Genomic DNA, 20,174 nt, shown 5'->3' with positions numbered 1-20,174 from the left:
GAAAAAAAAAAGATTTTTTTTTTATGTAATTTACGATACTTGTTATGTAGTATTATTGAATGGGTGGAAAAAAATTTTTTTGTGTGGTTTCTCATCTTTTTAGCGTACCGACTGTGAGAAAAAAAAATTGAAAAAAACCGAAAAAAAAATTTTTCGAAAAACCAAAAAAAAAATTAAAGTGATTTGATTTTAGAGAGCAAACATAAACATACAATGGGGTCGATGGCAAAATTAATGCTTCGAAGAACCATTTCTCAGCGCTCTGAAAAAGTTCTCACGGAATGGCAAAATGACACGGTAAATTTATTAACGGTTATTAAACAAAATTGAATGTTATAATACGCAATCATGTTTGGTAATTAAAAATTCTAATATTCCTCAATTCATCTACTCGCTAAATTTGTAACGACACACTTTCGAATCAAGAGAGGGTGCGCGCGAAAAATAATCGCGCAAGCGCAGATTGATCGGCCCATCGTCTCCCTCCGCGAGTTGGCTTCGACCTTCTTATGACATTCGTGGCGGCACGTAGCTTGACTTTGACGAAGAGCTTCCTGCAATTTCGGACGCAAGTCACTTTTCTTTTTCAGTGTTCTTACTTTAGGACATCGTCTTCCGTAGGCACCATGGCTTTGAACAAGCTCAGTATTGACAAAGTTGATCTCGCCGGCAAGCGAGTGCTAATCAGGTGAGCGAACAGCTCCTCGTGGATTTTCGTTGAATTGTCGATTTATGAAATTGCTTACGTAAATCATAGTTATTGATTGTTGTCTCGCGATCGATCGATGATTATTTGTGATTATTTTAGCCAGAGAGTTCAACTATATATTAAATGTCATGTTCATTCATGTTTGATGAAAATTCGTGAGAATAAAGTGTTGACTGTTTGACGTTTTATCGCTTAATATTTTGAAGGTCTTGGTTCTATAGCAATTTTATTTCAGAATCGGTGTTCCTCGTGATTATTCAAACCGCTATTAACTTTAGCTCATGTATTATAATTTGAAGATAAATTTTCATTTTAAATTTCAATATTTTAGAGTGGACTTTAATGTTCCTCTCAAGGATGGAAAAATTACAAACAATCAACGAATTACTGCTGCTCTTGATACTGTCAAGTATGCATTGGAAAAGAATGCAAAGTCAGTTGTTCTCATGTCTCACTTGGGTAGACCCGATGGCAGCGAAAATCTCAAGTACACCATGAAACCTGTTGCTGACGAGCTCAAGAAACTTCTAGGTAAAGACATTCAGTTTTTGGATGATTGTGTTGGCCCAGCAGTTGAGGCTGCATGTGCTGATCCAACACCTGGTTCAATCATTCTTTTGGAAAATTTAAGATTCCATGTTGAAGAGGAGGGCAAAGGTGTTGGCCCTGATGGAAGCAAAGTCAGTAAAAATTACTAGAAATATTAGTCTAAGACAGATTATAAAGAGATAAAACATGAACATTAATATGTTACAGATTAAAGCAGACAAAGATAAAGTTACAGAGTTCAGAGCATCTCTAAGAAAACTTGGAGATGTGTACATCAACGATGCTTTTGGTACTGCACATAGAGCACACAGCTCAATGATGGGTGATGGCTTTAACATCAGAGCTAGTGGTTTCTTATTAAAAAAGGAACTGCAATACTTTGCCAAAGCTTTAGATAATCCTGAACGACCATTCCTGGCAATTCTTGGTGGAGCCAAAGTTGCTGACAAGATTCAACTCATTAATAACTTACTGGACAAAGTTAATGAGATGATTATCGGTGGTGGTATGGCTTACACATTCTTAAAAGTCACTAAAAATATGAAGGCAAGTTGTAATAATTTTTTGTAATAAATGTATGGCATTTTAATTTTATTTCATTGATCATATTTTAGATTGGTAACTCCTTGTTTGATGAGGAAGGCTCTAAAATTATCAATGAACTTTTAACTAAAGCTGAGAAGAACAAAGTTCAGATTCACCTGCCAGTGGATTTTGTCACTGCAGATAAATTTGCAGAGGATGCTGCAGTTGGGGCTGCTGATGTTGATAGTGGAATTCCTGACAATTGGATGGGTCTTGATGTGGGACCAAAGTCGAGAGATTTGTTTGCAGGTAGTGTCAATAAAAAATAAATTAATTTAATGTTTATTTAATAGTTTTTATTGCATTGATTAATTAATATTTTGTATAAAAATCAAGCAATTAAAAAGAAACAAAACGAAAATTATAAAAATCATAACAAAACTAATTTAAACTTTTTAGAACCAATCAAAAGAGCAAAAGTCATTGTATGGAATGGACCAGCTGGAGTATTTGAGTTTGATAATTTCTGCAAAGGTACAAAAAGTTTGATGGACAATGTCGTTGAAGCAACAAAACGAGGTGCGACAACGATCATTGGTGGTGGAGACACTGCTACTTGCGCTGCAAAGTGGAAAACTGAAGATCTAGTTAGCCATGTTAGTACTGGTGGTGGTGCTAGTTTGGAGCTTTTGGAGGGAAAAGTATTGCCTGGTGTAGCAGCTCTTTCACCAGCGTAAAAATCATTGTTAAATTATAATTAAAATGTGGCTAATGCGTTTGTAGCCCATCGTAAAAAGTGATGTATAATATTTATTAATTCATTCTATGTACTTTAAAATTTTGATTTAATACTTTTTTTTTGTAACTTATAAGTAGATTATAAAATCAACAGAAATAAATGAATATATCAATATTTCCGGTTATACTAAAGATTTTGAAATTTGGTCTTTAATTTATCCAGTAACCATTTTTCAAACTAAATAATCACTGTTTAACAAAATTGGCGATTTATTGAAGTCTAGTTGACTTGTATGCAAAAAAGCAAAATATGCTATTGATAATTTTACACCACCTAATAATGTGTCCATGCACAACATTTTTCTTTGTAAAAAACCTGCTTTCCAACTACAAATTGCCATTCACATAATAGAGCATTTTTCAGGTTCTACATCTGTAATCATTAAGTCTTCTGGAGGACTACCATAAGCTTGAATTTCCTGCATTATTGCTAATTTCTTTTCAAATCGCTTTTTTTTGACCTCCTCAGAATCGTCATCTTTTTCTGATTCCAATTCCAGGCATACCTGTAAATGAATATTGAATAAAATAATAATACTATACTAATCTACGAAGATTTACATATTAAATAAAATAATATTTGTTGCTTACTTTACTCATAAGTTCATATTGTTTTTCATAATTTGCTAAATCTGTTGGAGGTACAGTAGCTCGATTCTCTTCAAGCCATGCAGGATATCTATCAACTATATCTTTCATTGAAGGATAAAGAATTTCTTTGGATATTAATGACTCTGCCATTCCTTGCATAAATGGTAGAAAATCTCCACCTTCTAACGATGTCTGACCAAACATGGCTGCTAAATCAGCCTCACTAATATTGGGTACATTCTAAAAGAACAAGAAATACTTAACATTTTTCTTTCAAATTTTACCAATTCTATTTAAAAGTATCTTACTTGTAAATTTTCAGAATTTGCTGACAAGTCTTTCAATGCTTGATTGATAGCTGATTGAAAATCTGGTGGTGGAGCCTCTACATCACTAGAGTCTCCAACTGATCCAGCAACACTGTCTGCCAATTTTTTAAAAGATTCTACAAACATATTTATAAATAAATGAAAAATTGCTATAAAAGATGAAAAAACTTAAGTACTCACCACTGAAATTGCCATTGTTGTGCAAAAGATCATCAAAATTTCGTTGAAATTGATCGGCTGCTTGCTTCACAAAATCATCAATCCAGACTTCCTCAGACGTGATTTTATTTCTCTCTTCTTCTGGTTTAACCACAACTGATGTTGATGAACCATCATCCGTAGATATAACAGGTTTCACAGGCTTGTCAAAGTCTTTAAGTGCACCTGCAGAAATTGTATAAATTATTAAATATGATTAGTGTAAACATTATGTAATCTATCACCTTGATTAACAAGACATTCATCTAAAATTATGATAAATAAGGAAAATATTTACACAAATTTAATGAAATTTGTATTGACAGTTTCGAATAGAAAGTTCAACATTGTAAAAGAAAAATATTATATAATTCTCTTTAAATAAACAATACAACAAGGTTATGTTTGATCAAGAAAGTGTGTAATCGCTCGGTTCTGAAAACTATTTAATGACATTTTACGCACTATCCAATAGCTCGTTCAGCTCAGCATCCTCGGCTGGATTCGTTGTTTTTTTCTCGTCCGACATTCTCTTTTAAACGTTTTCAAAGCAATCAACTGATTGTTCTCTCACACGACATGCAACGGCGATACAACGACGTGACTAATGTGTCATTTCAGGTATTTTCTCTAATCGAGTCGTCAAGAATCACTGAAATAGATTCAAATATTTTAGTAATATGTTGATTTTTAACGTTAAAAAATATGACATAATGTCTTGTTATTGTTGCATAAATTGTCAAATGAAGAATCATTATCAAAGAATTAAAAATTTAGTGTATGCAAATTAATAAAAAGGTATAATTAAAATAATATTAGTTAAAGTTTTATAAATATATATCTTTATTAACTGATTATAGTAAAATAACATGGTTTTCTCTAAAAATGAGTAAATATGATTTATGTATAGGTTCAAGTACATCTTTCAATTTACAAATTATCTATCTTCATCTGCAGCTTGATCAGCAAAAATTTTGTCTAAAAGTTCTGTACATATATCTTGTATATCTAAATTTTGCTCAACTGTGGATTGTTGAAAATGTCTTTTTAAAGTTTGTCTTAAACAAAGTTCAGGTCTTCTACATTCTCTCAAAGCCAGGAAGTAATTGTCATTTGTCAGACCATTGAGTAGATTAAGTAATTGTTCTCTGAAAGTAAAATTAAAAATATCCAACCATAATTTTTTGAAGTAAATTCACATTTTATTTGTCAAATATTCTGATTACTTTGTCTCTGGAAGTAAATTGCTCATAGCAAGTAAACCAGCTAATTGTTCTATCAGTCCCATTTGGATTAATGTGGATTTGATTTCATATCCTTTATCTCTGTTACATAAAGATGACAATAAGAATGCTGACTTTATTTGTAACTTTTCTACAGAACTTTGGATAGCTCTCATCAGAACTGAATAACCATCATATGTTTCTATATATTTCAATGCATCTGGTTGTCCTCTAACAATACCTAAACATAAATACTCGAAATTAATTACTTCAAAAATTATTTTATTTAAAAATCTATTGCTTAAACATATTACTTACATGAAACTGCATACAAGGCTTTGATTCTTGCCTGTTCATGAGTATCACAATCTACCATATGTAGTAATATAGGCATAAAACCAGCTACCAACATTTTTTCTTGACAGAATGAATTATTTTGTGTTAATTCTGCTATGAGATTAGCAGATTTTGATCTTATTCCATCATGCAATGAATTTAAACATAATCCCAAAATGGAAAATCCACCAATCTTGTAAAAATCATTTGCCACATCCATGCTGCTTGTCCAATCGGCTAACCTTTCAAGTGCATCTTCATACTTTGATGAATCATCCTCATTCCTCAAATCAACTACATTTTGAAGCAATAGAAGATCCTTTTGAAGCTCTTCCATTACATTTACTGTCAAAGAAGAAAATGCCTTTCTCAAGAAGTCTTTACTCTGTAGTAAAATAATTAAATATTAACAATAAGAAATAGTTTTAATAAAAAAAATTAAAACATCCACTCATACAGCTTTGTCCATTGGTTGAAATCCTGATACAGTTGGTGCATCTTCAGATTTTGTTGCCTCCATAGCAAATTTTAATAGTCCTTGTAAATTGTGAGGCTGTCTTGGTTGATTTGGAACAACTTGTATTTGATTTGCACTGGGTGTTCTAGAAGCTTCTATCGATAAAGGCCTAGCATTGCTACTTGCATTGCTGCTGTTCTGGCCTAAATTACCTTTTGAATTACTATAATATGAAAAAATAATCTTAATGATTGTTCTTAACACTTTAATTGTTTAGATAATTTAACTCACTTATCCATTTTTGACGATTTTCGTGTTTTTCCTGAATGCGAATTACCCATCAAGAAAAAAAGAAATAAACGATTAGCGATTAAAAACCTTTTCAAAAATCATACCTTATTACTTGTGAAAATAGCAAGGTGTTAATGAGTAAGCACACCTGTTTTCGGAACCAAATTTGGAAAAGGTTACCCAGCCTCCGTGATATTTTGTCAGACGAGGTTATAGATAGTTGTATTCAATTCTCGGGTTTTGATTGCTCTACTGTGACACCTTTTACATTTAAGCTCTTTATACGCAGACAAACGTATATTCTAGGTTAAGTTGCGTCAGCATCTGTGCGGTCAGTCAAAAAGAACAGTGCAGCATAATCAATGAAACTGTTTCCTTATTGTAAAAAATTGAATTGAATTTTCAGAACATGATGATTTGACAATTAATTCTACGCTGAATAAAGATTATAATATTTTGACAGAAATTATGTAAAAGGCATGTAAATATGCAGAAAATTAATACTGTCTACTGTATACTAAAAATTAGTTTTATTATAAAATATGCTTAACTTAATACAATATATATACAGAACTTATACATATTATAATTAAATAACAGAATCTATTCTGTCCATCTATGCGTGCAGTGCTGATTTGTACAGACGTAATAAAGTCTCATCTCTTCTTCAGCTCGCCTAGTGGAAGCTTGGAAGAAAACTGCTTCTCGATGATTGCACTTTGGACATGGATGCTCTTCTGTTCTTGGCAAAGTTGGATCAGATATCACATCAGCCACAATGTGAGTCAATTCACTGAAACATTGATATAATTAAAAAAAGTTTTTCACAAAAAAGTGTACAAATGATATTTTGGTGATTGAAAAATACTTACTCAATTTCGTGCATAATTTTATTGACATAAATGCAGCTGCTCTCAGCAAGCGTTTTGAAATCACAATTTCTGCACTGTAAACAAAACTTAAAATGAGATAAAATGCAGAACCTTCTCCTATTTCAAAGTAATAAAAGTCAAATAGAAATCAAATATAACCTCAAAACTCTTCTTCAAAGATTTTACAACTTTTATAGCAAGATGAAAATATTTCATACTCACAGCATACATCAAAACTTTATTTTCCTTATCTTCCTTAGGATACAACATGTTGTTGCATTCTTGACAGAATTTAATTCCAACAAAACCAGGTCCATCGTCGTGAGGAACATCATAATTTCCCATTCTCGACATCTTAACGAACGTTTACTTACTTTTATTTCTGTTCAAACAAAAACTAAGTAGCACTTGAAGCTTCAACTGTGAACATGGAATTGCACAAAACTTACATACAGCGTGGAATATTTCAGAATAAATATATTGAGTACCAATGAAACCCTAAAGCGTACATACAAACTCAAACAACAAATATACCTATACCTATACAGGGGCACCGCACGCTCGTACTTTAGGCCGCGTCACGTAACAAGGCGTCAGACTTCGGATTGCAGACCGGCGGAAGCAACCGAGCGTACAATCAATGCCAACCAAATGCCTCCTGTTTTGGAAAAATCAATCACGTATCTGTAATCGTGTGATAGTTGGTACCTTCGAAAATTAATAACTTTTATTTCCGTTCATGTATAGAGAAACAGCGACTTTTGTGTACATAGCTTAAGAATTATATACATTTATACATACAAAGCCAAGCTCAAGGTGAATTCCAAACACGCGCTCATGGTAGTTTTGCAATAACAAAGACAATGAACGTTGTGAATTCAACTAAACGGTCCTCTACCTTCCTCCATTGAATTACTACTTTTATAAATACCAATGAAGAAGCTAAATCAAGCGATGAAAAATATCACTTTCCATTCTAACCGATACAAAAACGCCAATTCTCTCAATTCCTTATTTGAAATTGCAATTTTGCATGGAGATTTCGCAAGGTTCTAAAAATACGAGAACATACTCGAGGAAGAGAAAAACAGCGTTGGCAATGGTAATAAAATGGTCTTGCTGGGCGTTGTTGGTTTCTCGTCTGTCGCGCGACGCCCCGTTATAAAGTTTATCGCTTTTGCATAAAGTATTGATTATACATTTGATTCTCAAGTGTTCGCCTATTGTATTGATTTTGCTATTAACATTCGGGAGACTAGCCGGGGCTACCACCACACCCAAGTCACCCCCCTTTTAAAATAAAAAAAAAATGCCGAAAAGAATCAATCCTCCCCCTCTCGCTGTCAAACGCACATCGGCGGCACGCCGTATAACCCCCCCTTCCCCATTGAGTTGGCTACAACACCGCGTGGCTTTACAAGTCCTCGTGGCTTACAATGTTTTCGCGTTACATGTGCGGGCCACGCTTGTAAAAGTGCATATCCGCGCCTGCGAGGTGGCGAGGCGCGGCGAGGGGAGGGAGGCCGCGACGGGCGTGCGCACGCGCGTCCCCGTGAGCCAGCAGCCGCGCAGACTCTTCTCTTCCCTATGATATTCTTCGCACAACATTCTCCAGGTAGACAAAACCGTCTTGCCGTCGCCTTCGCCAGCCTCCACTCGCTCTCGCCTGCCAATTTTCGCCGAGGTTACTCTGCTCTGACCGTCGCCGATCAACGGTGCATCCTCGGAGGCGAAGCAGCAAGAAGCCACCCCGCAGCACGGGATAAGGCGCCAAACAGCCAGCGAGAGTCTTACTTAGCGCTGCCAAGGAGAACCGCGGCGCGGAGACATGGCCGTGTGAAAGAAAAACATTAAGTCAATATTGCTGTTTTTCGCGATTATGGAATGCTACGCCATTCTGCAATAGATCTACGCGCTTCCGACGGCGACTTGCAGGTACGTGCGCTGTTTTTTCGTACTCCGCTCGGAAAACAGGGCGATGTAACGCGTTGTAAGCTTACATTTTTAATCGAATTGCAAGCGAGCTTTGCAATTAATTCGAATTTTCTCACCTGCGCGAGAAATTTCTGGCTACCAAGGTTTATTGTCGACGGATATTTCGCTTGGACCGATGCTATTACTTGTCGTGACCTCGTCAGATATTCGTGCAAAGTATTGACGCAGGTTGCCGCACAACAACAATTCGTCAGAAAGTAGCTTTCGAGCTTTCACGCCCTCAAAAATTCAAATGACCATGTAACGTTACATCGATGTAACGCGCGATGCAAGTGCGCGCTCGTCGCTAGGAACATTGGAAAAGTAGCGTTGACAGCGTTTAGATGACGCTCGGCTGGCAATATTAATGTAAACAAAATCAATAGTTGCGCAATTTGCCGTGGAGCTTGCATTGATTTTAAATAAAAAAGCCGCGTCGTAGGCGGTGTCTGTCGCGCCTGTATCTCGAGCCAGCTGCGCTCGCGCTCTTTCATGTCGAGCAGACTCGGGGATTCGAGACTCGCGTTGAATGACGATGAAATCGCGAACGAGCTGTGGAAGAAGGTGCGATGGAAGAAAGTGGGTAAAAGTCATGAAAATAAAGCACGCGGAAGTCATGTGGGCGAATCGAGTCGACCACTCCCCCCCTCGAGGCATTTTGAAAAATGGCGCGTCCGCTCGACGGCGGCGACACACATCCGCTAGGGCTCGATTTCCGCGTCGTGTTGCGCGCGCATCCCGCGCACGCGCCCCTCACATTTTGCACCTCTCTCTCGCACTCCCGTCCAGACTCCATAGTGAGTTCGTGCCGGCGGCGTCTGCGCTAGTTTGGCTATAGTAGTCGTAGAGGCGGTCATCGGATCGTCGTATCGTCGTCATTGTCGCGTGCGTTCAAGAGTTCCCTCCGTTGTCGAACAGAGCAAAGAAAGAAGCTCGTCTCCTGTGAGAAGACAAGAAAAGCCGCGCGCGAAAAGTGCTCTTTAAGGAGTGTGTCAATTGTCAACGACTAGTGAACAAGTGGATTGAATAAACGACAGCCGCCAAACTGGACGCCGTAAGTAGCTTGAGCGTCGTTTCCTTCGGAACGCGCGTGCAGTTCATTCTCCTCTCGTCGTGGCTCTATGAGCGACCCGGCTCTGTGTGCGTGTGCCATCTCCGTGTATACGTAATACGTATGTATGCTGGAAGTCCAAGCGCGTGTTTACGTGTTGTGGGGGGGTGATGGCCCCTCGTGTCAGCCAGCGGCGGCTCACACATAGCTCTGGTTACCGAGAGCACAGCGTCTTTGCAGCTATCTCTCGTTAAGTCGGCACATGTCGTCGGCCACATTTTTTTCGCCCACGTGCCGCCGCCGCCGCTGCCGCCGGCGAAACTTGCGGCTCGCCGTAATTGCCGCTACCGCGGATCGCATAAAGGGATTTCAAATCCGATCTTTTTATACGGACGCTCTCCGTCTCATTCGAGGGTTATTACCAATATACGTAAAACGCCATATTGCGCTCGAGAGCGCGCAGAAGGCGCGGTGGGGAGAGGTTTTTCGGAGCAATGGGTATAAATTTATACGCGCGCGGGAGGAAGCGCGCGAGAGCGAGACGGAGCGATTTAACCCCGTATGACTCTCTTTATTGCGTCGCGTCGCCAAGTGAAAAGACGGCCGCCGCCGCCGATCGATCTTTCTCTCGACGCGAAAGAGAGAGAGAGAGAGAGAGAGAGAGAGACAGCGAGACTGAGTGAGTGAGAAGGACAGAGAGAAAAGCGGAGGAGGCACTTTTCTGTTTGCTTCCTTTGTTTACCTCGAAAATTGAGCCTATACCTAGCTTGCTTTATTTATATTAATCGTGTAGAGATGTGTTAGTCAGAGAAGGAAGGAGCAGCTGGTCGAAAGGGAATGCGGGGGGAGAAACAGAAAGAGAGAGAGAGACAGGCAGAGAGAAGGACGAAGCATAGACCGCTGCTTTTCGAGCGTTATATTATTTTACCACTGGTCGCTCTTTCTCTCTGTGGATTATTTTTGTTGCGTCACGAGCAGCACGATGCTTTGTTGCTAAGATGGAAGGTTTTAGTTTTCGAAAATGGACGGCGCTTTACACTATTTCCGGATCAATGTTTTTTTTACTTTCATTTCTACGTTTCTCCGGCTTTCGCTCCGATCTGCCCCTTCGCGATTATTATATTTTCAGATTTCGGCGTCGCAGTCAATTTTGCATATACGCTTACTCCATTTTGGGAATAAATTGAAATCAAACGTTTTTCAATTGATTGAACAGTTAAACTGAACGTTCGTTTGCAGACTCACAAAGTGTCGTGTAAAGACGAGTTATTTGCAAACGTAGCGGATTACATAAAAACTCGACGACGCTCTTTGTCAAATATTTGAAAAACGAAATTGTACGTGCGATGGCGGCGGCTCAACGCACCGAAATATTAATTAACGCGGTTGAATCGATAGATCGCGGCGTTCGTACGCTCTCGCTGTGAACGAACATACGAGAGACCTACGGGAAAAAACGGGTTCTATATATGTATGTGAGCCTAGCGCGCGCGGCAGACGCACATGGAAAAATAAAAGGCGTCTTTCTCGCTCTCCATAAAACAGAGGAGAGAGAGAACAGAGTACATTCCCCGGCCGCGACTGATTTTCCAGAGCGAAGACCTGTTCACGCGTGCGGGGTTAATATTACAGCCGTGGTGGCGGAGGCAGCGCATTATGTCCTCTCTCTCTCTCTCTCTCTCTCTCTCTCTCTCTCTCTCTCTCTCTCTCTCTCTCTCTCTCTCTCTCTCTCTCTCTCTCTCTCTCTCTCTCTCTCTCTTTCTCTCTCGTCCGATGGCATCTCTCACGAGATCTTTTTTTCCTTTAAGAGACGCGCTCACGAGCAAACAAAGCCGGCACAGGATTTTGTTGTACGAGCGGTTTTAATGATTGACGCGCGCTGACGTCATTCTAATGCCTCTCTTTTTTTCTTTTTCTCGAAATCTTTTATATTCTACACATAAGAGTGTGTACGAATGTGCGATGGTTTTTGAATTTTTGACTAGTTGTTAACGGGATGGAAACTTTTTAAAGTTTTCCGAAAGGTTAGGCTTATTAGTGCGCGTGTACAAGTGAGTTTTTCGTAGCGCGTGAGGCGTGGATGGAGATTTCAGAGTAGGGCGGATGCGGCTCTCCGTATGTGTGTGTGTGTTTGTGTATGTCTGTATATGTTTAACGACTTTCGAATGGTTATAACCTAAAATTTTTTTTAACCATCGCACAGTACGCCATGGTCTTTGAACTTTCGGCGTGGCGTTGTTAGCGTTGTTTTATTAGTGTGTGCGTGCGTGTGACTATCGCTCTCAAGCATTTGCCCGTTATACAATTTTTCGTTCGTAAATCATCGTTGTCATCGGTGGATTTGATATAATCGTCGATCTGAAATACTTCTCATGGAGATATTTTCACAAGAGATCCACGTATCTGAGTGTTTTTTTCCAGTGTGTGACTAACGAACTTTGTAAAAAGTAACGAGAATTAATTATTTATAAAAACGTGATTCTATTTTACTTCTTAAATAATTGTATTAAAATTCAAATTAACAACGCGTGTGAAATACTTTTTGCGTCAAACGATCTATTAATAACTCACTGACCAAACGCGGTTTAAAAGCGAATATGGTGTGTGGAGAGAAATTTTCGCGAGACGAATGCGATAATCCTGGCAATTGGTAATTGTGCTTGCAGTTAAACTCAGACTCGTTCATCGACGACGGCATAATGGACTCAGGCTCGGGTTCATCGTCCAACGCCGCTGCACAGCAGCAACAGCAGCAGCAACAGGCGTCCTATCCGGGTGGCGATCGGCAGCAGTTCTGTGTGTCGTGGAATTCGCATCAGTCGAACATGCACAGCGCCTTCCCAAAGCTCCTCAGCAGCGAGCAATTCGTCGACGTAACGTTGGCTTGCGATGGCGGTTCCATCAAGTGTCATAAGGTCGTTTTGTCGGCCTGCAGTGACTATCTCGAGCGTCTTCTCCTCGAGTTGCCCTGCCAGCATCCCATCATTTTCCTCAGGGACATGCGGATGTGGGAGCTGCAGGCTCTCGTCGAATTCATGTATCGGGGTGAAGTCTATGTAGAGCAACAGCAACTAGCCAAACTAATGCAAGCTGCCGAGGCTCTACAGGTACGTTTCCTTTGGTTTTCTGCTTCGCACCTGCTTGCCTTTTCTTTCTCCAGATCAAATGTTCGCCGGAGATTCGCCTTTCGCGACGAAACATCGAGAAAAAGAAAACGTTCTAGTTCGACGTAATTTTTGTTTTAACGCTCTTTATCGCGCTCGCTTGTATTTATTCTTGAAAAGATAACGTAAGTTATCAATTTATTTAAAAGCGTGTTGAAATAGCCGAACCACTATTACACTTTGACGCAGCACGATAATGTGATTAATCTTTTTTCTTTACGCAATTGATGATTTTACATTATGGCTCATATTCTATTCAATTATTCTAATGTCTCTCGTGATAGAAATTTATTCTTGAATTGAATACGAAAAATCTAATCAAACGTGACCAACTATTTGAATAGAAAAATTTTGAACTTAAAAATAGTTTCATGTAGAAATTCGAGATAAGCGAAGCACCTAGACGCCACTCAAATGGTAATGCTGAGCTATAGAACAATTCAAAATTTAAAATGGCCGCCTCAACATGGCGTGCTTAAATAATGCTATTAAGGCGATTTCATATGGCATTTCTCGCGACGTCATTTTTTCTCTTTTATTTTTGACTTTCTCCTTTCGCCATTCGGATTATTCCGGCTTTTTCTTTCGAGCTCAATTGTGATTCGACCTGATTCACGCTGTGCTAATATTTATTTATTAATATATCGTCACTGTCAAAACTTCACGTTGGTAAATTGATTTTTATTCATCGAGTCTTGAATTTTAATTGACTGATACGGTGTTCGCCGGCAGATAAGCTCTGTCGCCTGTGTAAATTAAATTTTAACATGGAAGTAACTGACACATTTTTTCCACAGGTCCGTGGTCTGTCAACCCAAGGTCGAGATAGCAATGGTGCCGAGAGTTCGACGTCAATGAATGCAAACTCAACCCCCATGAAGCCTTCGCCAACCAAACCAACTACCACTTCCTCGGCAGCGTCTTCCGTAGGCAATCCTGACTTTGTCCAGTGCGACGACAACCAATCGAACGACGATGGCTCGGAGAACGATTTCCTCGGCAGCAGCGGCCTCTCGACAAGCTTACCGCCAAATCTCACAGCCACACCGGTCGGTCCTCAGGAGAATAATCCGCTGAGCGCGACCAACTTCATGAACATGGAGCACAGCGAGGCACTGCATCATTTGGAAAAGGCGTTGAGCGCTTGCGAAGCCACCCTGACCGAGACGACTGGTATGGTCAAGATGGAGCCCGATGAGCACCAAATGATGCAGCATCATGAGAAACCGTACTCTATTAGCGCCGTGCCGGCCGGCAACTGCGGTCCTGGTAGTCCCTTTCCCGCTATCGAAGGTACCGCTCGCACGTTTATTTTTCAATTATACTCATTCATCGAGTCCGAAAATCTGGGAGAATATATGTATATGTGTGTGTGTGTGTGTGTGTGTGTATATATATATATATCGCGACAATAAATGTGGGATCCAGAAGTGAAATTAATGTAATGTTCGTGGGAACATTATATTAACAGGTTACCAGAGACGGCAGCGAAGATCAGAAGCTGAGCTGAAGCAAGCCTCAGATCTGGTAGCGCGCGGCATGACCTTCCAAGTGGCCTCGGAAAAGTACAACATCCCTATCAGCACGATCCGCTTTTACATGGCACGTAAGGGCATTTTACAGAGGCGAAAACGTGGCCGAGGCTCTAGCCAAGTCGGCGGAGCGAATAGCCAGCCGTCATCACCAGCGTCGCCGCCCTTCCATATGATGAACTTTCGCCTACCCGAGAGTCTCAACTCAAGCCTGCAGTAGTGGTTGTAAGTTGTAGACCACCGCGTAATCATCTCTGATGTCGCACTTTATAGAGCTGTTTCGAAGACGACCGCGCGCTTCCTCCTCATTCTCCTCCCGAAAGCGAGAGCGAGTTTTTTCAACGGCAACAAACAATTCAAGCATACCTTCCGAATTTTCTTCTTCCACATGCGCGCCATGCGACACGCGCTGCTCTCGATGATTCGATAATTATGTGCGTTTGTATGACTTTTGTATTTCTACCAATTTTTTTTCTCTGCCTACTGCTATTAGTACTCCCCAATGTGTTTACGTGCGATCCCTTTTTTTTTATTACTGCTACTTACACATCGCGCTCTGGCTGATTATAGCTCTTTGTACCCTCTATTATACGCAACTTTTTTTAAGTGTACTTTTTAAGCGTATTTGACATCTCCTATTATTATTTGTATTATTTACGTAAGCGCGCGTGACTCTCCCGTGAGAGAGAGAGGCACTCGAGAACATGACTTTTTACGTATAAACAAAAACACAAATTACTAGCAAAAAATGTAGTTTTACCTCGAGTCTAGAACAGCTCTACGCCCATGTATATATGAACGATTATATGTATGAAACAAAACAAAAAAGTAAGATGATGATGCAAATTGTACAAGAGAGAGAGATGAATACCGCGTTTTAGGTTGGCAGTCGCGCAGCACGAGGCAATCAATGCTTACTCTCTATCAACTATAGGGCCACTCGAAATGCGAATTTGAGTGCTCGATCGCGATTTCGAGGTCAATGCTTTATGTATTTTCCTCCTTGTTTTTTTATATACTACTTCGTTATTTTATATCCTTATCAGTAATTGTCATGAACTCGTATATACTCGCGACCATGTACGTATTATTGTCCGCTCTCACGCATATACGCATCCTAAGACTTATATTTTATTTATTGCTCATACTTGCGCCAATCATCCATCACCTTTAGACAATGTAACTCTGCCATTACACACACACACACACACACATACACACACGCGCGCGCGCACACACACGAACACGAACACATAAAGATCTCGCGATATAAATGCTAATTTTTGTTCGCATATGGTTGAAATCGAACGAAAAAAATCTCAATTAAGAGGCATTACGGTTCCCTCGTGCTGGCGAACTTTTGCAAAAGCGGCTATACGAAAGAAACAAAAGATGAAGAAAAAAAGAAAACCTATGACGTTAGGCTCCGTATATATTTTTTTTCTTCTGTTGTGCTCTTTAGCCTAGTGACAGATGTTTACGGATAAGAGAAGAAGAAAAAATAAGTGTACTAACTAATGATTAAACAGTTTAAACACGAATGCAGTTATTGTGTAGGTGTTGCGAGTCCGGCAACTTTCAGTTTTTTTCGTGACGCGCGTGCTCATTTTTTATTATTATAATATTATTATTATTATTATTATTATTATTATTATTATTATTAATTACGTGCGCCTATCTATTATTATATTATTATTAATTAATTAATCAACTATTATTATAATCATTTTGTAAGATATATATTATGATTGTGTGTCCACTGGTACAATGCGCGTGGGCCGATTTCACAAAACGTTCTTCAAGTTCCTGCTCGACTCGAGGCTCTCACACTTTGTCACGATGGACAGTCTCTGTGTATTTAATCATAATTTTTCTTTCTTTTTTTTTTTAATCGATTTATTTTTCGTTTTTCAGTAACGAATGTACAACAACAGAGAGAAATTTTTGGCTATGCATTTTTTTTTCTGAGTAAATCTACGTACGACATTTTTGTAATGACTGTAGAGTAACGACGATACCTCCTCACTTTATGTTTGTAGGTCGCGTCTTCTAGCCTCGTATTGTCCTCTCTAGCATAGATATTTTTGTAGCGAAACGTTTACACAGTTCGAAGGCGCCAAAAACCGTTGTAATATGTCGCGTGGATTATCAAAAAAAAAGTAGCAAAGCCGAGTATTTCTCGTCGACCTTTTTTTATGATGCGAATATTTGTATTTCCGGAGAAACTACACCCTTGTTCGTTTCTTTACTTGTCTTTTTTCGAGATTTTATTCTGAGGTAATCAATAATAAAGCAAAGCAACAAACAATGATTAGCGCATTTAGGGCTTAAATGTGAATATCCACGTGCGTACTAATATATTTTAAGCAGATAGTCTGTTTATGGCGTATCTTTTTTTTGTATGGAATTACCAAAACAAAAGTGAATGAAAGATAAAGAAAGTGAAAAAAATGCAAATCCTGGGAGTTAAAGTCATTGTCAAACTTGTATGCAGAATCAAAGTCAAGTTAATAACAAAAAGCAAAAAACAAGTATAACAGCAAAGGTCTAAAGAATGAAATGATAATGAAACCACTGAATCCTCTTGAATATGAGTGCATAACGAGAAACGTTGAATTTTGTCATAGCAAAGAGAAATGCAACGCAACACTCGGAGTCTGCCTATATTAATATACAGCTTCGGAAAAGATAACACGAGTAAAGTAGAATTACCGATGCTTTTATCATATTTAGTGTACAAAAGTAACAAACAAACAATAATAAAAATAGTAATTAAACGCGAAGAAGAAAAAAGTGATGATAGTAAACGGGGGAGTTATTGTAAAAGTAGGAAACAGACAAAAATATATAAAGTAAGCAGTATATAATGAAAGCTGATCTTAGAGACACGTTTGCCGCGTTTTTGCGTCGCGGCGCACTGCCTTTTCTTTGAAATGATTCTCACAATGAACAAAAACATGACAAAACAAAATAAAGGAGCTGAAGTGGCGTCCCTCCCCCCTCTTGTTATAAACGTAAAATAGCCTCGTTCAAAAAAATAAAAGAAAAAAAATAAGAATAGCCATATTTTTCCATAATCGACGCAATAATCAAGCAGAGTACACTGATTAAATGAAAAAAAGAAGAAAAGATATGAGAAAAACAAATAGCTGTTGGAAAGAGTGCCGAATACTGAGCATTCACCATTTGTAAACGTATACGTAGTGCGATTCAAGGATACCTGTGCTGTCCTATTTTTTAACATACTTTCTAGTAGTTTCGAAGAGATTTGCATTTTTTTTTGTTTAAGTATAGTCTGGTCTGTTTATTACACTACCTATTATTTTCTAAGTGTAATCATCCTTTAAAGCTAGGTTTTTGCGTTCGGAAAGAACATCGTCGTCGCCACGTGCTATTTAAACGGCATTTTGTCCTATAAGTTCATGTAATGATCCTGTCCTCGCGCGAGCATGAAACCATTGCCTAAAGCCGATAATAATGATAAAAAGATACTTTGCTACTCATTGTATATAGCACTCTTTCCGTAACGCCCCTAAGGTAAATAAATCATTGTTCTTAAGAGTTCCAGTTGACAAAGGATTTTATACAGAAATCTATATCTAAACCAGTATTTCAAACCAATGATGAAGCGGTAATGAAGTAAAAGAAAAAAAAAGAGATAATTAGTTTTCTAAACCCAAGCACCGGTGGCGCGTTTTACGTGGAGATGAATTAAAAGAAAAGTAAATAAAAATGGGAGGCCAATGTGAAGTTTGAAGGGAAAGAAATGACGAACTTGGCTCAGAGTGCTTAAGCCAGTATAATGCTCAGTGTTATTTAACGTTATATTTTTAGTGAAAACTCCGTGTCATACTCATGTACTATAATATTATATATTGATTATGTAATCCCCCCCTCCCGAGACGAAAGCAGAGGACGAGATTTTGAAAAAAAAGCGAGAGTACGAGAATTGAACGAACAACAATCAATCAAAGGTGGATACTTAAGTAGCTTCTATCTTAGTGGATAGGCTTTTAGCCACTTTGCGAGGCAGATAAATGAAATAAAATAACGACGTAAGATTAAGTTTCCTTACTAGCTACACATACAATTACCCCAAGGCTCACCTTTCATAATTTGTTTTTTCTTACACGTAGCTCTAGCATTTGTATCGGTGGTATTATTAATTTGTAGATAGAATTCGAATTGTAACGCAGTGCCGATTGCAAGCTCTCTGCCAAACGTTAAGGTTCAACTCCGAAAGCGTCCAGAGAGCGAGCTTTTCCGAGCACCACATCATTTTTCTTCTTTTTCGTTCACATTTTGTATTTATACGTTTAAAAATACATATAATGCGCAGCTTGTCGATTTTTTGTACATTGATCTGAATTTACACACAAGTTGAACACAAGAGCGAGCGATTTGCGCGAACAAAAAAAAAAGAGAAAGAGACATCATGTTCATCCCTTTCTTCGGAATAAGTGTTAAATTTAAAACTTCTTTTTTCCTCAACAAACTGCGCGGCACTTTTAAAGGCGTTCGATAAAGAAAAAAAAAACGATTTTCCAGGTCCTAAGAGAAAGAAAACGATTAAAAAACAAAACTGTGCGTATGCGAGTGTGTAACTGTACGAGTGAGGCATATATAGAAGCAGAGTCTCTTTTCTGTATTTTAGAGATGTCGAAATGAGTAAAAAAAAATAGGTTACTTCTGCGAGTGTACGAGAGTGAGCGCGACTTGTGTGTATAAAAAAATATAAGAATTTTAATGACGACAAGAGTCGGAAATGACAAAGAAAGTTGATTAAAGATGGAGAAAACACGAGATTCAGATGAAGGCGGAGCTGTGCTTCTGAGTGAGGACAAAAGCTGTGCGGAGTAAGAGAGAGAGATAAAACTTTACGTTTGGGAGAATTTCACGTTGAAATAGATAAATGAATCAATAGTCAGACGATATTGTAAGTTGCCTTGATAGGTGAATCATTCCACAACGATGTAATAAAAAAAGCAAAGAGAAATATTGTAAGAAGTTTTTGCCAGTTTGCCCCTGGTCAGAGTACAGAGAAGCAACCTCGTGAAATTGAAGAACGATCTCCGTGCCGTTTTGTCCTGGCTTTTTGTTCAAACTCTCAGAAGCATTGCGAGAGTCCCGTTTATAAGGTGCAGCGCATGTACATGTATATGGAATGGGAAACGAGCGAAAGAGAGAGAGAGAGAGAGAGTGAGAGAGAGGACATTATTCGAATGAACGACAACAACAGCAAAATTACGTTTTTAATTTTAAGCTCGTCTAAGACAATGTGTTTAGCGACAAGAGAATAAAGAAAACAAAACAAGCATGCTTCTAGGTAGAGACTTAGGGAGAAAAAACAACCACGCTATACAACAATAATTAATCTAATTACCAATTAATTACGTGCGTAAGGCATTTAAACTGACAAAAATGCAAAGTATTTCTTAATAAAAAGTACTTCGGAAACCAAAACCATGCTCGAGAGCCGAAACGTTCTCTGTGTCTTTCTTTATCACTGATGCATCGACGAACTTGCTCTTCCATTGTGTACACCATTTTAATATCCGTTTCCTGGCCTGTAGTT

At 38.6% G+C, this 20,174-nt stretch overlaps 5 protein-coding genes across 12 annotated transcripts; 2 read left to right on the top strand and 3 right to left on the bottom strand.

Annotated features, from left to right (window-relative positions):
* Positions 1 to 495: 495 nt before the first annotated feature.
* On the top strand, positions 496 to 2,872 carry LOC131665015 (phosphoglycerate kinase). The gene is made up of 5 exons (XM_058936589.1): positions 496 to 688; positions 1,041 to 1,389; positions 1,466 to 1,804; positions 1,873 to 2,092; positions 2,243 to 2,872. The coding sequence occupies exons 1-5, from the start codon at positions 510 to 512 to the stop codon at positions 2,518 to 2,520; spliced, it is 1,365 nt and encodes a 454-aa protein (XP_058792572.1). The 5' UTR covers positions 496 to 509; the 3' UTR covers positions 2,521 to 2,872.
* LOC131665017 (peroxisomal biogenesis factor 19) lies at positions 2,612 to 4,314 on the bottom strand. Its single transcript, XM_058936594.1, has 5 exons — positions 4,165 to 4,314; positions 3,682 to 3,885; positions 3,481 to 3,617; positions 3,173 to 3,412; positions 2,612 to 3,087 (listed from the first exon to the last, which is right to left on the bottom strand). The coding sequence occupies exons 1-5, from the start codon at positions 4,226 to 4,228 to the stop codon at positions 2,923 to 2,925; spliced, it is 810 nt and encodes a 269-aa protein (XP_058792577.1). The 5' UTR covers positions 4,229 to 4,314; the 3' UTR covers positions 2,612 to 2,922.
* Positions 4,315 to 4,543: 229 nt separating this feature from the next.
* On the bottom strand, positions 4,544 to 6,275 carry LOC131665016 (hsp70-binding protein 1). 3 transcript variants are annotated; one of them, XM_058936591.1, is made up of 6 exons: positions 6,155 to 6,275; positions 6,007 to 6,037; positions 5,716 to 5,938; positions 5,241 to 5,643; positions 4,926 to 5,163; positions 4,544 to 4,847 (listed from the first exon to the last, which is right to left on the bottom strand). In XM_058936591.1, exons 2-6 carry the CDS (start codon positions 6,012 to 6,014, stop codon positions 4,637 to 4,639), a joined length of 1,083 nt encoding a protein of 360 aa, XP_058792574.1. In that variant the 5' UTR covers positions 6,015 to 6,037; positions 6,155 to 6,275; the 3' UTR covers positions 4,544 to 4,636. The 3 variants fall into 3 exon arrangements, with proteins under 3 accessions (XP_058792574.1, XP_058792575.1, XP_058792573.1); XM_058936592.1 differs by having other exon boundaries at positions 6,119 to 6,220; XM_058936590.1 differs by lacking the exon at positions 6,155 to 6,275 and having other exon boundaries at positions 6,007 to 6,056.
* Positions 6,276 to 6,522: 247 nt separating this feature from the next.
* On the bottom strand, positions 6,523 to 7,550 carry LOC131665018 (DNA-directed RNA polymerase II subunit RPB9). 5 transcript variants are annotated; one of them, XM_058936598.1, is made up of 4 exons: positions 7,413 to 7,550; positions 7,101 to 7,298; positions 6,879 to 6,952; positions 6,523 to 6,799 (listed from the first exon to the last, which is right to left on the bottom strand). In XM_058936598.1, the coding sequence occupies exons 2-4, from the start codon at positions 7,230 to 7,232 to the stop codon at positions 6,610 to 6,612; spliced, it is 396 nt and encodes a 131-aa protein (XP_058792581.1). In that variant the 5' UTR covers positions 7,233 to 7,298; positions 7,413 to 7,550; the 3' UTR covers positions 6,523 to 6,609. The 5 variants fall into 5 exon arrangements, with proteins under 5 accessions (XP_058792581.1, XP_058792578.1, XP_058792580.1 ...); XM_058936595.1 differs by having other exon boundaries at positions 7,392 to 7,500; XM_058936597.1 differs by having other exon boundaries at positions 7,419 to 7,498.
* Positions 7,551 to 8,496: 946 nt separating this feature from the next.
* LOC131665071 (broad-complex core protein isoforms 1/2/3/4/5-like) lies at positions 8,497 to 17,056 on the top strand. Of its 2 annotated transcripts, none has more exons than XM_058936671.1 (4): positions 8,497 to 8,813; positions 12,570 to 13,010; positions 13,865 to 14,360; positions 14,539 to 17,056. In XM_058936671.1, the coding sequence occupies exons 1-4, from the start codon at positions 8,763 to 8,765 to the stop codon at positions 14,817 to 14,819; spliced, it is 1,269 nt and encodes a 422-aa protein (XP_058792654.1). In that variant the 5' UTR covers positions 8,497 to 8,762; the 3' UTR covers positions 14,820 to 17,056. The 2 variants fall into 2 exon arrangements, with proteins under 2 accessions (XP_058792654.1, XP_058792655.1); XM_058936672.1 differs by lacking the exon at positions 8,497 to 8,813 and adding an exon at positions 9,672 to 9,906.
* Positions 17,057 to 20,174: the final 3,118 nt, after the last annotated feature.

Source organism: Phymastichus coffea, unplaced genomic scaffold (genome assembly GCF_024137745.1).
Source record: "Phymastichus coffea isolate CEN01 unplaced genomic scaffold, Cenicafe_Pcof_1.1 PCOF00047, whole genome shotgun sequence".
NCBI classification, from domain to species: Eukaryota; Metazoa; Arthropoda; class Insecta; order Hymenoptera; family Eulophidae; genus Phymastichus; species Phymastichus coffea.
Note: the sequence above shows the minus strand (reverse complement) of the source record. Positions and strands in the feature narration are given on the sequence as shown.

Excerpts from the sequence above, each read along its gene's own strand:
- LOC131665015 (XM_058936589.1), top strand. The coding sequence starts at position 510 with ATGACATTCGTGGCGGCACGTAGCTTGACTTTGACGAAGAGCTTCCTG. Across the intron at positions 689-1,040 it reads GGCAAGCGAGTGCTAATCAG|AGTGGACTTTAATGTTCCTC; the intron begins GTGAGCGAACAG and ends TCAATATTTTAG. Across the intron at positions 1,390-1,465 it reads TTGGCCCTGATGGAAGCAAA|ATTAAAGCAGACAAAGATAA; the intron begins GTCAGTAAAAAT and ends AATATGTTACAG.
- LOC131665017 (XM_058936594.1), bottom strand. The coding sequence starts at position 4,228 with ATGTCGGACGAGAAAAAAACAACGAATCCAGCCGAGGATGCTGAGCTG. Across the intron at positions 3,886-4,164 it reads GCTGAACGAGCTATTGGATA|GTGCACTTAAAGACTTTGAC; the intron begins GTGCGTAAAATG and ends CAATTTCTGCAG. Across the intron at positions 3,413-3,480 it reads CAAATTCTGAAAATTTACAA|AATGTACCCAATATTAGTGA; the intron begins GTAAGATACTTT and ends TTGTTCTTTTAG.
- LOC131665016 (XM_058936590.1), bottom strand. The coding sequence starts at position 6,056 with ATGGGTAATTCGCATTCAGGAAAAACACGAAAATCGTCAAAAATGGAT. Across the intron at positions 5,939-6,006 it reads AAATCGTCAAAAATGGATAA|TAATTCAAAAGGTAATTTAG; the intron begins GTGAGTTAAATT and ends TTCATATTATAG. Across the intron at positions 5,164-5,240 it reads AGCCTTGTATGCAGTTTCAT|GTATTGTTAGAGGACAACCA; the intron begins GTAAGTAATATG and ends ATTTATGTTTAG.
- LOC131665018 (XM_058936598.1), bottom strand. The coding sequence starts at position 7,232 with ATGTCGAGAATGGGAAATTATGATGTTCCTCACGACGATGGACCTGGT. Across the intron at positions 6,953-7,100 it reads ATAAAGTTTTGATGTATGCT|TGCAGAAATTGTGATTTCAA; the intron begins GTGAGTATGAAA and ends TTTTGTTTACAG. Across the intron at positions 6,800-6,878 it reads AAAATTATGCACGAAATTGA|TGAATTGACTCACATTGTGG; the intron begins GTAAGTATTTTT and ends TCAATGTTTCAG.
- LOC131665071 (XM_058936671.1), top strand. The coding sequence starts at position 8,763 with ATGCTACGCCATTCTGCAATAGATCTACGCGCTTCCGACGGCGACTTG. Across the intron at positions 13,011-13,864 it reads AAGCTGCCGAGGCTCTACAG|GTCCGTGGTCTGTCAACCCA; the intron begins GTACGTTTCCTT and ends TTTTTTCCACAG. Across the intron at positions 14,361-14,538 it reads TCCCTTTCCCGCTATCGAAG|GTTACCAGAGACGGCAGCGA; the intron begins GTACCGCTCGCA and ends TTATATTAACAG.